At 40.1% G+C, this 17,054-nt stretch overlaps 1 protein-coding gene across 1 annotated transcript; it reads left to right on the top strand.

Annotated features, from left to right (window-relative positions):
* Positions 1 to 681: 681 nt before the first annotated feature.
* Positions 682 to 10,530, top strand: LOC137196585 (ras-related protein ORAB-1-like). The gene is made up of 6 exons (XM_067609275.1): positions 682 to 1,099; positions 4,392 to 4,464; positions 4,878 to 4,973; positions 5,689 to 5,784; positions 8,495 to 8,626; positions 9,283 to 10,530. The coding sequence occupies exons 1-6, from the start codon at positions 1,086 to 1,088 to the stop codon at positions 9,481 to 9,483; spliced, it is 612 nt and encodes a 203-aa protein (XP_067465376.1). The 5' UTR covers positions 682 to 1,085; the 3' UTR covers positions 9,484 to 10,530.
* The last annotated feature ends 6,524 nt before the right edge of the window (positions 10,531 to 17,054 follow it).

Below are 17,054 nucleotides of genomic sequence, written 5' to 3'. Positions count from 1 at the left end.
TGTCACCTATACTTTGAATCAAGTGGACAGTAGCCATGTTGTAGAGCAGGAGGTAAAGTTGTGTTTGTCATTGTAGACCAGCAGACTGAAAAAACAGACAAACATACAAAAGCACACGCATATCTTTAACATAATGTACCTTTAAAATATTTTTTAAAACCCACTGACTCTTTATAGGTATGATTGGAAAAAATAATTTGCTACCATTAATCAGACTGACTCATGATGACTCATGATATTTGTACCTGTGCACAGGTGCTGACATGAGCTACCACCGTTCTTACTCACACCTATTTCTGAAGACTAGTGATAACAAGACCGTGACTCATGACATGAACTCAGGAGAGAAGTTTCTGGATTTACGGCTCACTTGTTTGCAATGTTATTAGATTATATTGAATGTTTCTAATAAAGTAATTTGTTCACACTGATACATACTTTTAGGGACCACGGGCCAATAGAGTGTCAATCTGGGATAAACAGCAGTGAAGCTGGTATGGTAAACTCATTTACTCAGCAGATGTGTCAAGCTCGTCATGTCTTTAAAAATAAAAGCATCACTGTTAAAAAGAAGTGAATCGCACAGAATGCACCTTAGTGTGGTTTATTTTGAAGTATTTGACCGGAAGCTGCGTATTATGTGTACCTTGACACAGAGCACTCGCTGACTCTTCTTTGCCACGTTTCACTAAATGACGTAATCTCTCTGAGGGCTTGACAGGTTGCTGTTTGCGGTAACGACACACTTACCGAGAGGGAGACATCCATACACATCCCCTGTTTATCCGCTGACGGGTTACGGCTAGAGAACGAGTTAACAGTCTCTTCTAAAAGACCAGGCATCTGTAAAATCAAGCCGCGCACTTTGTGTTACTACTGCCTCGGCTAACCAGCTGGCTAATGTTAGCTGTTTCCTGGTCGGAGTTGCAGCCATTTTGGATTTTTACTGAGCAGCAACCAGCCGGCCGTGTTTCTGGTTCTGGTTCAGTTTCTGGGAGCAGTGTTAGCTAGACAGCGCTGTTTATTTGCAGACACGGGACAAGAGACATTTCACGACACGGGATACCCTATACAACGAGTCAACAATGAATCCTGAATAGTAAGTATCATTATAAAGACCACTGTGTTAGATTCTCACCAGCTAGCTGAGGTTAGCCATGGGCTAACAGGTAAGTCAGCTATTGGCAAATAACTTAATATTAGCAGTTGAGCTAAGTTAGCAGCTAACGTCAGCTGACATTAGCCTCATGCCTGCCTGAGATAACTTGCTGTGAACATTTTCTCGGGATATTGGTGGTATGTTGGTGTTGAACAGAAATCAGTCGATAGCTGTGTTTTAATAAACTACGAAGCGTACATTCAGTCCTCTGAGGAACATTGTTAGCCAGCTGTTAGCCAGCTGTTGGGCAGCGGCACAGATGTAAATACAGGACAAAGGTGCCTTGCTGACTGCTAACGCTACCTGTATCCGTTATTGCGAGTCTGTCTTTCTGCGGAACTGTTAGTCTATTTATATTATCAGCGGTAGCAGCTAGAATTGACCTATTGAATTCATAAAATTATAATGGATACGACTTAACTACAATGGCTTCCTTCATCAGAAATGTTGATCGATGACATTTGTAACGTTTGGTCGGTGGTTATGGTTCAGTGTTGTGGGTTTATTTGATAGCCCACTGATATCCTCGCTACTGTCAGCAAACAGATACTGAAGCGGCAATGACCCGTTGTTTACGGCCAGGTAACCGGTTTTACGCATTACCTGAAGTTGAGCATGACTCAGTTTTCAGTCATATTGTTGTCCTGTAGAGCTGAAGCAGCCCCTCCAGTCTCAGTCATGTGTAGGTCACATGCCACAGGACAAGCCCACGATTTCACCACAGCAGTGTTGAGCAATCACTTACTTAAGCTTTCTGTCTTTCTGTGGCTCTCCATTCATAAATTGATGAGTGGACTGTAGTTATGAGTACAATTTTCCCTGATTTGGCAAGCTGTTTCACAGTGTTATTCTTTAAGCTAAAAAAATGATCTTGTCGTTACTCAATTATAGACATTGATATTTGATCCCCATATTCCTCTGTAGACTGTTAATCGTGTATTAATGATTCACCTCCTTGGTACAGACTAGATACCCCTAGGCGAGGTCCAAAACCTTCTTACTCCATGAGAGTCAATGGTAAAATGAAAAGGAGGCATCTTTATCCACATTACAGTTTAGAGCACAGTTCTTTACGCTGAATACCACATTGAATTTGAAATGATGAGCAAGCAATTATGTGTCTGTATGCATTTCTAAATTGCACAGCTTGACTTTTGATCAGTGGTGTATTTGGGATACTGTGGTGAATAGTTACGAGCGTGATGGTAATTGGAATTTGCATGTAGGACTTTGTTCAGACTATAGGCAAATCAAATTTGTTTTTCAAATCAGATCTATAAGACAGACTATCTGTACTGTTATTTGCAAGTGATCATATTGGATTTGTGTGTCCAGACATCACCGACTTATCTGCATAGGTTGCTATGGTAACATCATAGGCATCAGTAACTATGTACGCTGGTGATGCGGCTTTCCAACGTGGAAGCATGAGAAATGTGTTGAGTAGTGAGTAGTGAGCCGTCAGCCTTGCACAGGGACAGCCATTGTCCCCAGTCATAGGCTTAACGAAGGGGGCATGACTGGAATCTATTACAATGAGAAGAAGAGGAACTGGAGACGGTTTAGGGAGGCAGGATAAGACTTCCCGGCTCAGCTGATGTGTGAGAATAAAGTTGCACATTACTGCTGTTCCTCTGCTGGTGATGCATATCAGTAGGGTTTTTTTGCCACATTGTGATTGTTAGTTATAATAGATTGACTGACACGAGTCATTCAGGTCAGGTTGCGTGTGTGAATAAGGTAGAATATTAAGTTTCCATGCTGGGATCTATTTGTAACCAGGACACCCGCATTCCATGTAAACAGGGAGTTGCACATTATTCTTCCACCATCACAAGAGGTCCTCACTCAGGACTTCACTCCTGGAGACCATAATTTGTAGGAGAAGTCCTAGAGATGGAGAGAAAAAAAGTGTTGTTTTAGGATTCTTTTATCAGAGTGTAGAGCTGCAGAGGATCAGTAGGAACAGTTAGACACAGAAAAAGGCTGAACACTTGACAAACCAAATATTAGACAGGCATAGTAACCTGTGTATACATTGCGTTGATACTCTGTGTGTGTTTTTGGGAGGTTAAGTATTATCATTATATTGGCTAATTTGATATGGGTGTAAGTGAAGCAGGATGTAGTTTAGACCTGTTTGCAGGCTGTAGGCTGCTTATGCTTGCCTTGCTGCAAGATGTGTTTTAAGTGGGTCATTGGGTTGGTTCATCTGAATGTAATTCAGAATGCCCTGCCCTTAATATGGTAGTTGTCCTGTGCCTGAACAGCGCTCTCACAGAAGGAAAAGTGAGCAGCTCTCACAGTAGAATACAATGTCAGACTCTGTAATCCCAAACTTTCAGTCCCAGAAACAAAAAGCTTGGGCCTCTATGGCATCTCAACAACTGTGAATATGAAGCATATTAGACTGGTAATGGATTGAAAAGCATGTTGTCTGAGACATCATTTTTTGCTCAAAATCCCACACAGTTGTGTGACTCATGTTTAGACAATGTCAGAGGGTTTTTTGTTGGTAACAATTTTGAAACAATCAGCAAATTAAATGAAGTTTAGTTCTTTTTTTCCTCTCTTGCTGACTCATCACAAAAAGAGTAGACAGGAAGTGGGCAACGCAACTGTTTATTGAAACAAAAACATTTAACAAATGTCCCATTCTGTATCCTAATATTGATAGTAGACATAACTAGCCCTTGTGTTTGGGTCTCTGGGAAGTACCTTAGGAGGAGCAAGGAGCTCTGATCCAGGAACCAAAACTGAAACTACTGTAGACCATGTGATTAAAAACCAAGGTGAATTCCTACTTAAACATGGATTAGACTAAACTGAGAACCGGAGCACAGAGGTACAATATGTGGTCAAGAAAAGAGAACCTCTCCACTCCTCCTGCTCTGCTTCATGTGTCCAATCACATGATCTGCTGGCTTCCTGCACGTCCTTCTGAAAATATGGCTGAGCTCAGCAGTGTTCATTGTCCTGACAGTTTCTTTTTCTTGTAAAATGCGAACCTTTCAACCATGATGCCAAATGATGTAATGACACTATCAGACACTACGACCCATCAGCATATTTGTGTCTAACTGAAATGGACATTAGATCAAAGAACTAGAAGGTTTTAGACTGAAGTGGACCCATCACTGACTTGTGTGTTCTCAGGCTGTCACTATGGCAGCTATTTATGAAGTCAAATGGGTAATCTATTACTTTGCTAACCCATACCCTTACCTTGCAGTGACTATTTATTCAAGCTGCTCCTGATTGGTGACTCTGGTGTTGGAAAGTCTTGCCTTCTTCTCCGATTTGCAGTAAGTTTCCCCAAAATGTATGATGTTATAGTCTATGTATGTGTTGTTTGTGTTGTGTAACAAGCTTGAATGTATAGTTCTGTACAAATGCAAGAATGTTAATAAAAAAAAAACATCTCTATCTTCCCTCTAAGCAGGCAGCAGTCAGTATTCAACAGTATATTTTCACTATCTTAACTGGGTTTATTATTACCTGAATAAGAAACTATTCAAGTTATTGTTCACAGGATATGATGCTCACATGAGCAAACTGTAACACATTCATTCACCTGTTGGTATACTATTGAAACCTCCAGTCTATTTTCCACTAGTGTTAGTAATGACTGATGGTGCTGTTCATGTGTGTGCACAGTGAAGCAGGAAGTGAACAGGATGTGTGAGCCGTCTAACTCTGACTCTGTTTCTCTCTCCAGGATGACACATACACAGAAAGTTACATTAGCACTATTGGTGTGGACTTCAAAATACGAACCATAGAACTAGATGGAAAGACCATTAAACTTCAGATTGTAAGTAACTTCTGGTTTCAGTTTTGCTTTTAAGTTCTTTCATATTAGTGCCCTTCAGTAACATTGGCTCACCCAGAATGCCACATTTACAGGGAAGGAGAACATATTTTCCCTTCTAAACATTAAAGGATCAGTCTGGTGATATTCTATAATTTTCTTATTATCAACTAATCCCAGGAAGAAACCAAACCAAACCTTAATCTGTATGTGGCTGTCATCTCCAAGCCCAAAATATGTAAATCTTGTGTTCATGGTGAGGAAGGAACATGTCATTGATGTGTGTTTAGACAACAGTGGAGCTCTACGGCACAGAGGAATGAGATATATCTGGCTTTGATACACACACAATACTTATTGTTAGATTAATTCATTGTTGGTTTGAGTCATTAAGGATTTGTTGACAATAACAAAAACATAGAATATCACCAGACGTCTCCTTTGGAACAAAAAGGAATGCGCATGTAAAGAGAGTAGACACATGTGATGAACTATGAATGCTGCTGTTGTTATTGTGGCTCTCGGTGGAGAATTTGAACATCCCAGGAGACTTTTAGACTCTCACAAGAATAAAATTGTGTTAGGAAGCACTTAATACTTGAATTGTGTTTGTCCAATGGTCAAATTTAAAGATATTTAATATCAAAGAGTGTTTCTTTTGTCTTCCTCAATGTAAGCACACAGCAAGTCATCACCTCCCTCTTTTTTCCTTTGACAGTGGGATACAGCGGGTCAGGAGAGGTTTCGTACAATCACGTCCAGCTACTACAGAGGTGCTCATGGTATCATCGTAGTGTACGACGTCACAGACCAGGTCAGTGTAACAACACACCATCTCCTGACCATTCAAACTCTGTGTTTAATACATTTCTACACTAGCAGATGAGATTTTGTCACGGGAACCTCATACGGGAAGACATGGTCATTTGTTTATTGAACTAGGTTGAACTTCCTACCATCTAAATTGGGGTTTGACATTGAAATTCAGTGAAACAAACCAGAGTTAGACAGCAATTAGGGATGTCAGTTTCGGTTACTTTCCATAGACCGACACCCAATAACTGATAACTAACCAGTTCATTGTTAAGAGAGTTGTGATGTAGCTTTTGTTTGGGAGAGCTGTCTAGCATTTGGTGGTCAGAACTAGCTTGACTGCCCTGCTTGGCTTGACTTTTAGCTCATCCTTCTTCAAAGTGTTTTCAATGTGTTTAGTCACAAAAGCTCTCGATGGCATAATGTCCTCAGGCTTGAGTTACCGAACTAGCTCTTTCAATCCTTCACCCTCTACCTCACTAATTGGCAGGATATGGGTCTCAATCATTCAGCACACCAACTGGGTTATGGCCTAATAACAAAGTAACACCTACGTTGTTAATACAGATACGCCGTGACGTCTTTCAGAGCACACAAACACAGTAAACACACCTGTTACCTGCCTCCATTGCTGTTAAACCGGAGACACTGCAGCTACACCTTATTTTTATACAGTCTATTGACTACACACTGCAAAGCATGGCTATGCTAATGATGCTAGTCATGCTAACTAGCTGCTTGCTGCCATGCAGGCTGGTAAAATGGATCTGTCACATCTCTTTGTATCTGCGGGTTGGTGCTCCTGTCAGTATTGGAGCCTCTGTTTGAAAGGCTTCAGTCTGGAAATGTGTGTTTTTAAAACTTATTTCGGGGCTGTGCTCATTCTCAGTCCCACAAGGTACCAAAATTTGGCACCGATTGAACATGAAGTAACAAGTTCGGTACCCAACCCTGGTATGCATGCGTAACCAGTCAAAAATATTCTAAGTGGTTAACCGTTGACATCCCTAACTGCAATAATAAGTGTTTAAGACCTTACTCAAATCACTGCTGTCTGGTCTGTGATGAGGAGAAATCAGTCTGTCCTCCACAAATGGAAGAATGAAACTCTCACTGAATGATTCTGAATGCGGGTCAAACAGATTTGATTCAGGGGTAAACAACAAAAAATGTTCATGTTTTAGATGGCTGAAACATTATCTACTGTTAGCATCTTTTGTTTGGTTTATATTTGGCCAGGAATACATCTGTTTTTAAGGTTGGCCTCTAGCTTCCATCTTTTAGGTTTTCACAAAAATGCATCTGGTTTCCAGTAGCTGGATGTTGCTTGGCACCAGGAGATTGTTTAATAAGTGGTGGTGGTGAAATGAGAGGTGGGTCTTCCTGGAAGCAGTGTTGGTAATGAAAAAGTTCAGTTAAAACAGCAGTCTAAACAGTTCCACGTTTTGTTCTTCAGGCTCTGTGCTTCAGCACATTATGTAAATAAAGTCATGGATACTACATGAAAGTGCCAAGTCTCAGATTTCATTTGAGCAGGTGGTTTAATATAGAAAGACTGTGTGGGAGAGATAATATTTTTAAAACATAGTGCTTAGGGTTTCAAAAGTAATTGGACACTTGGTTACTAAATGTTTGTTGGGTAGCTGTGTGTCGTTCCAACATCAGTTCAGCATAAAAGAGCTGAAACGTGGCTCAGAGATGATTGAAAGTTTAGACTGAGGTGGAGTTGTCTGTCAATATGAGGAGTAAAGAGGTGACCATGCACGTGAAGAAGATAATAATGAGGCTAAAAAAAAAAGCTCAAATCTATGAGAGATATCAAAGGTAATTGGTTTGCCAAAATCATCGGGTGGGTTTGTTTTAAAAATGCAGGTGAACACAGGAAAACTAGAAAAAGGCAAACAAGCTGGTAGACCGAGGAGTCTTGTGGATGATCAGAAGATGATTTGCATGGTGAAGAAAACGCCTTTTGTGATTACACAGCAAGTCAGGAATGGTTTGGACATGATAAGCAGGAGTCTCTGGGAATACTTCATCGCTGCTGAACTTGACTCTCAGTTGATACTTGTCTCAGTAGGCAGATTTTCACCTGTGATGTTGACTAGTTGCACTGCTTTTCTAGTTGATGAAAACAGTGATTTTCTGCTGTGGAACTTTTCCCACATCCTGACATGATTTCCTTGTCTAATACAAGTCTTCATGTAGGATTGATCGCTCCTTCATTACATATTGGAAGCACTGTAAAACGTTTCTGCATCCCTTCATCTATCCACTTCACCTGTGCATGGTTCCAGCTCACAAACCAGAACCAAACATTAAGCTGCTGTATAGTGTAGTTTTTTTTTTACAGGAGTTGCTAAAAGTGTTGTGTTTAATGTTTAAAAATGTGAACTTAGCTCACTGGCACTGTCAGCGAGTCTTGAGGTTGTTTCACAGTGAGGACCTACCACTGCTGCACATTTGTTGTGTTGAGCTGGTATCAACAGTAACTTAATGCAGCAACATTAGCTTACTGCAACAAATGAATAGAGCAGAATAGAAAAGACTGGGGCTGTTTGAGTGACAGAATGACTTTCAATAAATAGTGTGGCAGGCTGATAGAAGTCACATTAGCATAAATATACAGCCGCCTTGAATGAGTGTGTGTGAAAGCTGCTGCTGTAGTAGATCTTTAACCTCCTGTGCTAATGTTTGTCTGCTTCCTGTCACAGGAGTCCTTCAACAATGTCAAACAGTGGCTACAGGAGATTGACCGCTACGCCAGTGAAAATGTCAACAAGCTATTGGTTGGGAACAAGTGTGACCTGACAACAAAGAAGGTGGTGGATTACACAACAGCAAAGGTAAGGCTCCCAGGCACATAACGTGTTGATAATAACCTTTTTATGCTTTTAACAGTTTTTGTATTTGAATTCTTTCCTTATTTTCTTTGCTGTATCCAATTTACTGGCTGGGAGTCAGTAGCTTTTCATTAGTACGACAATAAAGAGATATGGGAGATAACTGACAGATGACTTATCTAAGATGTGTTACTCAAAAAACCTTAGTGTGATAAACTCAGATAGGTCTCTCTCTAGAGGGCGCCTTTGTAGGGAAACCTGCAGCACAGAGAGAAGTGCAAACCATGCCTATTTTGACACCTCCACATCTGATTGTCTGTTTTGGAAAGTAATCACAATTGTGAGATGCTGCCCCCCCAATTCAGATGTGAGAAAATGGTTTTCAGATGCTGATAGAGAGTATGAGAAGCATTTAGTTTGAAGCAGACTGAGGCCTTTACACACCTCCAGCATGTACTGACACAGAATCCAGGACTCAGGTTACACTCTGGACTTATTCCTCACATTTACACTACAGTAGATCCTGTGTTTTTCTCTGCTGTCCCCTTTAATGTCTTGTAATGCTTAGTGTTTCTCTGCCATTTCATGCCCTGTCACTCAGCACTAGCAAAAACAAAAAATATGCCTAAACACGGCCATTTCTCCTACATTGTGTCCAGGAGTTTGCAGACTCTCTGGGTATCCCATTCTTGGAAACTAGCGCCAAGAACGCCACCAATGTGGAGCAGGCCTTCATGACCATGGCTGCTGAAATAAAGAAGAGGATGGGCCCCGGGGCCACAGCCGGCGGAGGGGAGAAACCCAACGTGAAGCTGACCCCTGGCACTACTGTCAAGCCTTCATCAGGAGGATGCTGCTGAGAGAGAGAGAAGCCACTTCCACTTTGACCCTCCCTCCCTGCCTCCCCCTCTGCAGGCCTGTCAGCCCGGCCGCCACCCTCCTCTAAACTCCACTGTGTCCCAGCAAAGGCCCACCACAACCAGACAGGACAGGGAAGACATGAGTCACAACGTGTGTATGTGAGAACAAGATGAAGTTGCCTGTATTTGTACTGTACATAATGTAGCCGCACTACCAAAAACAAATAAAGCATCCTTCTTGTCATACTGTCCTGTTATTGATGACAAATTCTACAGATAGGTGATCATTCGACCCGGCCCTGACTCCCCCATCACCTCCCATCTCAGACCTCTCAGAGACTAATCTTTTATTTGGCCCTCTGAATGCAGATTCATGAGAACGGTCTGTGTGTGTGTGTGTGTGTGTGTGTATATGTGTGTGTATGTGTGTGTTTCTCTGCATTCCTACAGCAGGGTTGGTAATTGAATTTGTTTCATTAAGGTTTCTGTTTGTACGGATCTTTTCTGTCGTTTCTCTTTTCCTTCAATGATTCTGTTGCTGTTTATATCAGCATGTGTCTGTCGCTCTGTCCCCATTTCAAGGTGTGTTTTATTTTCTGCACAGCAGTGTGTCTCACTGTCCAGCATCTTAAGTCTAGTGCAACAGTATATGTACATAAGCATTATGTATATATATATAAGTAAAATCTGATTTGCCAGTTCTGTAGTGCTCAATACATTCTTGGGATAGTCTTGACTCTTTATCTCTGCATTAAATTTGTGGCTGAAGACAACTGTAAGTTTGTTGCTCAACATGTAACACTTCAACTGAAAATAAATATTGTACTACCAGACTGTATGAAATGGAGAGACCTGTCTGCGATTCTTGGTGAGATGTGTAGAAAAGCTGTTTTAATTATTTATTCTACATTCATTTGGCAAATCTACTGCCAGTTACATAGGGTCTGTTTGCAAATTGCTGTGTAATCTCAGTACAGAATTGCATATATAAAATACAATGTTCTTTTGTTTTCATAATAAAGGCAACTGAATTCAGTTTGAAAGGAACTCTGGGACCAGTGTTTGCTGTATGGATAAGAATGTCAGAACAGTGCTCCATTGTACAGCTCAACTATGTGAAGGTCAGGTCACAACACAGCGGCTATAGATGTGTGTATGTGTGCATACGTTAGCTCGTTAACCTCAATCCTAAACTGCTAGTGTGCAGCCTAGTTTCTACTGAACACAAGTCAGCAGAATTACTCAGGAAATCCCTTAAAGTTCCAGTTGAATGTCAGGAGAAAGCGTCTGAGTCAGCACTTCTCTAAAACATGACATCCTAAATGCTGCATGAGACATGTCAGTGGATATAACACTGAGCAGACTTCCCAGAAACCTTCACAAGTGTGGTTCCTCCAGAGTTACTGTCTACAGAGAAAATCCCAGTCAGTGAAACCTGGACTGATACCTGCATTTAGAATAGACCTTTAGTAAAATTGAAAGTGCATTTCATACTCAAAGTCATGTAATTGCTTGTTAATTTATAGGAGAAATAGATTGATTTTTAGCATCCTTTACTAAAGTAAAAATAGCAATACTACAAAAGTAATAGTACCCACAATGCAGCAGAATGGCCCCTGTCAGAGTGTTATTATTTGCTGATGTAGTAACATGTAAGCAGTATTTCGACATATGTGCTGGAGGTGGAGCTACATTTTATATGCTGTTGGGAACCACCAACTCCAGCTGTCATAAAAATGTAGTGGAGTGGAAGTATAAAGTAGCATAAAGTAAAATACAAGAACTTGAGTGTATAAACTATACTATAGTACAGTAAATGTACTTACATTCCATCGGTAGTTAAAACAGAAAAGGGAAGAACAAAGTAAAAAGGTGAAAAGGGCAAGGCAGGAGGAATGGGAGAAAGGAGGTACAGAAGATGAAAAGGAAAGAGGACGAAAGGAAGAAAGTGTGAGAGATAAAGAGGAGAAAGGACTAAAATAATGGGAAGGAAAAATAGATAAGGGAGCAAAGAATAGAATGGAAGAAAGAGGGAAGTATGAAAGATGTGCAAAAGGACAAGAGATAGATGAAGGGAGGAAGAAAATGGGAGGGAAAAAGAAGAAGAAATTAGAGGAGTGTGTGATTCATCCCAAAAGAATCTGTCTGCAGCCTGCGAGACTATAAGTTACGCCCACTTCAAGTTACCCCCACTTCTTTCTTAAAGGTGTATGACCCTCTGAGGGCATCCTGCCTTTCACCTGTCTCTCATTGTTTTCTTTGATTTGTTCAAATCTATTTTAATGAGCTACAATGAAGAAAAAAATACTTTGAACAATAAAATATGATGTTCAATGTGCATTAAAAATGCAGAATTTGCATAAAGAATGAAGAGTAGAACTAATTATTGATAGATCAAAACAACCACAACATTAAATTGATACATTTTATAGTTTTTTTTCCTTTATTCATGTGCAGAGGAGGTGATTGTTCATCAAATCATTAAACAAAGGGAAACAGGCTTGAAACAGTCATTTTCGTCCTCTTGTGTCCAGCTCACCAGCTGCCTAAAAGAGATGTGATGAGTTCATGATTGATCAATATAAATAATCTAGCTGGGCTTTTTTTTTTTTTTTTTTTTTTGGATCAAAATGTTGCTGTATGTCATTTTACTACATAGAGTACTGGTGAGTTTAGGTGTCTGCACTCCTAAAATTCTTCTCAGCAGGTGCAAAAGGAAAAAGGCCAAACTGTGCAGAGCGGTGTGCATAGAGCTCCTCCACGGCAGAGTGCCAAGTAAATGAAAGTGTTATTTGGCTTAAATGTCCAACTGTCATGGATATCTGGATGAGTCCTCTGTGGACAGCAGGGTACTTTTTACAATCAATAAAGAAGATAAATCTCCATGACTACCACAATTACACACTGAAGTTATTGGCTTTTGCAGTGTATACCTACTTGTGGGCTGTAATAATAAATTTACTGCACATGAATGAGTGTACAATTTGTCAGTGTCAATATTGGCAATATTTAAAATGTATGATGAACATGCTCTTCCTGCAATGGCAAAATTATGCAGAGAAGCTCAGGAGGGTAATTAGGCAAAGTATATGTAAATGACTGTCAATGAGGCAAATGTAACCAACTACCATCAGAGAACAGAGTGAAATTTATCTTTATGATTAACTTGCTTGACCAACAGTATCTGCTTTATTCTCTTCAACTCCTTGAACTGATTTCCTTTTAAGTAGCTTCAAACACTATGAAAATGCCACATGTTGTGTTGTATAAAAAGGTCACATTCTGTGTCATGCTGGTTGCAGTCCCAAACTCCAACTTTAACTTATCAAAACCAGCTATAGAAGGAAAGAACCAAAGAACTGGCAGGAAACCAGGAGAACTGGTTCCAGGGTGGCACCAACACTTAGCTGCTCTAGAAGAAAGAACCGCTTACGTCAGGGCCTGAGGGCAGGATTATCATGACCAACCAAAACCAGAATGCATTGCGTCTCTTCAGACTGTGCAATGGTGGAGATTCTGAGTCATGTTGAGAGAGTTATGCTATTAATATGCTGCAATGTTTTTTCGAGATATGAAGGGGCTGCTGGCACGTTACATTGTATTTGGTGACCCATCAGATTCTGTGTCAACCTGCCGTGTTGGAAGATGCTTTGCTTAAGTAAAAGTATCTGGTATATTAAATAAACTTAAAGTACATCATTAACACTGATGAGTAAATGCATAAACAGCATTAAAATATATCACTCAGCCCAATTTTCTGCAAAATTAGTGTTTTTATTTTAGTACTTCAAGTAAATTTAGCTGGTAGCACTTCTATACTTTTACTTAAGCATGATTTTAAATGCAGAATTTTAAATTGTAATTAAGTATTTTTACATTGTTGTATTGGTAGGCTACTTTTACCTAAGTAACGGATCTGACTGCTTCTTCCAACACTGCAGGTCACAGAATCCGATGGGTAACCAAATACGGTGTAACACCAGCTGAGATGCCTGTCAGTCATGTGATAGCGGCAACCAGCATTACGGTGCTTTACCACCACCTCCTATGGTGGGGTGTGAAGTGCTTGAAGTTGGTGTTAGCGAAGCCCATGAAGCCTTTCAGATTCCCCTTCAGTGTTATTCTCTTTAACAGAAATAACACACACACAAACACACACACACCAACCCACAATGAATATCTGGCCATTTGTCTGTCTCCCATAATTTTTTCAAAGACTTCACTGCATTTCTCTCCACATCCTCAAATCATTCTATTGTGTAATGAATACAATGATTCTCATACTGATCATTGATTTCTCTGACATCCTAACAAACTCCTGTCCTAAAAAGCCTGGAATCTCCTCTCATCACCCTGCTGCTGAGCGAGCATGGTCTGGATCTTCTCCAGCATGCTTCCTGCCTTTGCCCTAAACTTTAGTGCTTCTAGTCTGGTTACTGTCTTTCTCAACTCTGACGTGGCTTGGGGGAGGATCAGGTTCATTTCTTTACAGGGTGAGGCTAAGTGAGGATAGCTCCTCAAACATGTCTGAGAGAAAATGGCAGAATACACAAAATAGTGCATTCTCCATTTCCCGCTTTACCTGTTAAGTGGTAAGTAAATAAAAACACAATAAAAGTGTTAGTTAAACTTTTATTCCTTAGCCACCCGTCAATTACTTGATTCTTAAAGTTCATTTGACTCTTGAACCTACTTTTTAAAACTAGTGGTATTAGATTTACTGTGTAAAACTGACCTTCTTTGCCTGCCCTTGAACTTCTGCTGTTGTTGATGCTAGAGCCAGGTGCTCCATGCGCTGCAGAACAACGGAGTACTGGCCCTCGTCAGTGGCAAGGTCCTTGTCTTGTCCATGCCACAAGAACACTTTGTGGGCTCTGTGGACTGAGGGATCCAGCAGGTTCCCTTGACACTAGACGGTGTGCAAATAACACCAAGCTCTTCTCCGAGACCATAGAGCTCTTGTTTGAATTTTCCACTTAAGTGATGCGTCTTCCATGTCAGATCCAGAAGATCGTACGCAACAGACACCTTTGGCTCTTGGTCAGTACTGCCAGCTCTAGCCTGTGCAAGAAACATTTCCTTGGTATCTTCTAAACAATTCACTGTCTCTCTCTCTTGTGCCAGCAGAAAACAATGATTCTGTGGTAAGTATTTTCCACTCCAGCACAAACACACATGCACACACATGTTCATGTTCATTTAATGTGGTGTGTTTTCCTCAGTGCCCACTAGATGGCAGTATTAGAGAACACATGGCAACCTGGGTTTTTTTTTTTTAGTAGATTTATGGAAAAAAGAAAGAATTTGGTGTTCTGCAGGTCATTGATTTCGATGTAAACTGGTTAAGATCCTCTCTGATTAATGGCAACATTTTTAGTGCAGCCAAGAAACCTCAAGGAGAATCCGACTCTAGGTGGGTGGCCATCGGCCTTGACCGGTTGGGTTGAGAGAGAAAGAAGGAGGCTAATATTCATAGAAATATGACTAGTAACAATAACAGCAGGCGTGGTGTCCAGGCAGGACACCCATAGGACCACACCACAACGGTGTCCCTGCAGCCATGGTCCCTGCCAACGATAACTGGGGAAGAAGCCAAATTAGTAATATGCATTAACGGTACATGAGTGGTGCATGTTTCTTGTTTAAAACACCACATTTTGTTTAGAAAGAAATTCTTCTATTATCGAGACTGGATGAAAACACACACATGGTCTTTTGTTCACCTTCTGGACAGGAATGAGAACCTGTAGAGGATGTACAGTGGCTATCAGAGTATGGGCGGAGTGGAGTTGGACTGGACCAGGGAGCAGAGCACCATTAATTTAACCTGAGCGAGGAGTGCACTTGAACCATTGACATATATATAAGAACAGATACTTGAACTTGAACAGGTTTCACTCAAACCTGAGCCTCATGCATTTAGCCATGACACTAAATGCATGAGGGTGATAACCTAGTTAGCCTAATATTGTTCTGTTTTCCTTCTGTAGGCCAATTGTCCCTATAATTAGGCTATAGGTCTTTAGATGTGTGCATTACACACACATTTGAGTATTTTTGTTGTATTCCTTTTTGTTTAAATCTAAAATAGAGACTATCATCTTTTCCTGTTGTGGTGAATAAATAGCAAGAGCTGTCCAGATTATTGAAATAATTTGATTCAAAACACTACAGTTTTTTGGCTGATTAGCAGAAAAAGGGAGTGAATTTGGAGTTTTTTCCTCCTGGGAGCAGAGAACGGTAACGCAGTGAGGCAGAGCACAACCACGCTGCCGGGGAGTGGAGTTTCTTTTTACTCAACTCTGCTCACATGCTCTGGTGGCTATGCAAATAAAGTTTGAGCATAATATTTTTTCAATTCAAAATCAATCTTTAATAAATGTAATGTAATGTATGTAAATGTATATCCGTCTGCAAGGTGCAGGTATTAAGAATCCAGTCTCCCTGCTCTGCACTTGGGCTCAGTATGGTTGGTGCATTCATCCTCAGTAGAGGTGTGCAACTTTCTCCCTTTAATTAATGAGACTGAATGGTTTAGCATGTTCAGCTTGTCTTGTTGGCTGGAAGAACAAATGTTGATGTGTGTCAATTAAATCCTTGACTAGAGTCACTTCTATGTATATGCACAAAGTTAAAGTTCTTTGTGAAATGCCCATGTAGTTGGCCAATGTTGATAATGTAATACACTAACCCATGGGGCTGGAGCACTGTACATTTAAATATAAGCAGTGCTTCTCTGCCCTTTTCTAAACTATCAGAAGCCGAACACATCACACAGAAATAGAGCAAAATATATACTTTGAGTATTTGTACAAAATTCATTAAGCAGGAGAGGCTTAATGAATATGTTGTAACATTAATACTTTTATTAATATAAAACATAACGTCATCTGGGCGCTACCTCCCTTTTGGTTAAATTTGTTAGTGCCAGCAGGAAGCAATAACCCTTATTCAATTTAATCAATGAATCAGTCTCATAACCATAAGTTCTTGTCCCAAACAGTGATTTCTGTTTACTGCAGCTCAAAGAAAACCACAATCATAACTTCTTAGGATAAATGAAGACATTTATTAATAGCTAAACATCTTGGGAATACATGATAAAGCATAAGATACTAGATAAAAAGAATAATAAGGCCTATAAATGATAATAACATAACATAATAAAGAAAATTGTTGAGAGATAGTGGCTTGAAGTGTGTGACTTGAGGCTAACGTCTAGACAATGTCTAGACATCCAGTTTTCATTGATTCAGCTTTCTCAAACCATCTACACTGAAATAAAAGTTTAATACTAAAGCGAACGGAATAAAGTTAAGCAACACTATGTGATCAGATTACTTTCAGAAACGTCTTCAAATATAAATTCAACACAACTCTTATTTCATAGCATAAAAACATTCAATGACTATTATTTCATAATAAAGGAAAACTTCAACCTGAAATTCCTCAAACATTATATCTTTACATTCCTATTACTTCAGAAAATTATATTATACATATATATATATGTGTGTGTGTGTGTGTGTGTGTGTGTATAGAAATGACTAATGTATGTTTGTCAAATTAAA

This window comes from Thunnus thynnus, chromosome 14 (genome assembly GCF_963924715.1).
Source record: "Thunnus thynnus chromosome 14, fThuThy2.1, whole genome shotgun sequence".
NCBI classification, from domain to species: Eukaryota; Metazoa; Chordata; class Actinopteri; order Scombriformes; family Scombridae; genus Thunnus; species Thunnus thynnus.
The sequence above is the reverse complement of the archived record's forward strand: the minus strand, read 5'-3'. Positions and strand labels throughout refer to the sequence as shown.

Excerpts from the sequence above, each read along its gene's own strand:
- LOC137196585 (XM_067609275.1), top strand. Across the intron at positions 4,465-4,877 it reads GCCTTCTTCTCCGATTTGCA|GATGACACATACACAGAAAG; the intron begins GTAAGTTTCCCC and ends TTCTCTCTCCAG. Across the intron at positions 8,627-9,282 it reads TGGATTACACAACAGCAAAG|GAGTTTGCAGACTCTCTGGG; the intron begins GTAAGGCTCCCA and ends CATTGTGTCCAG.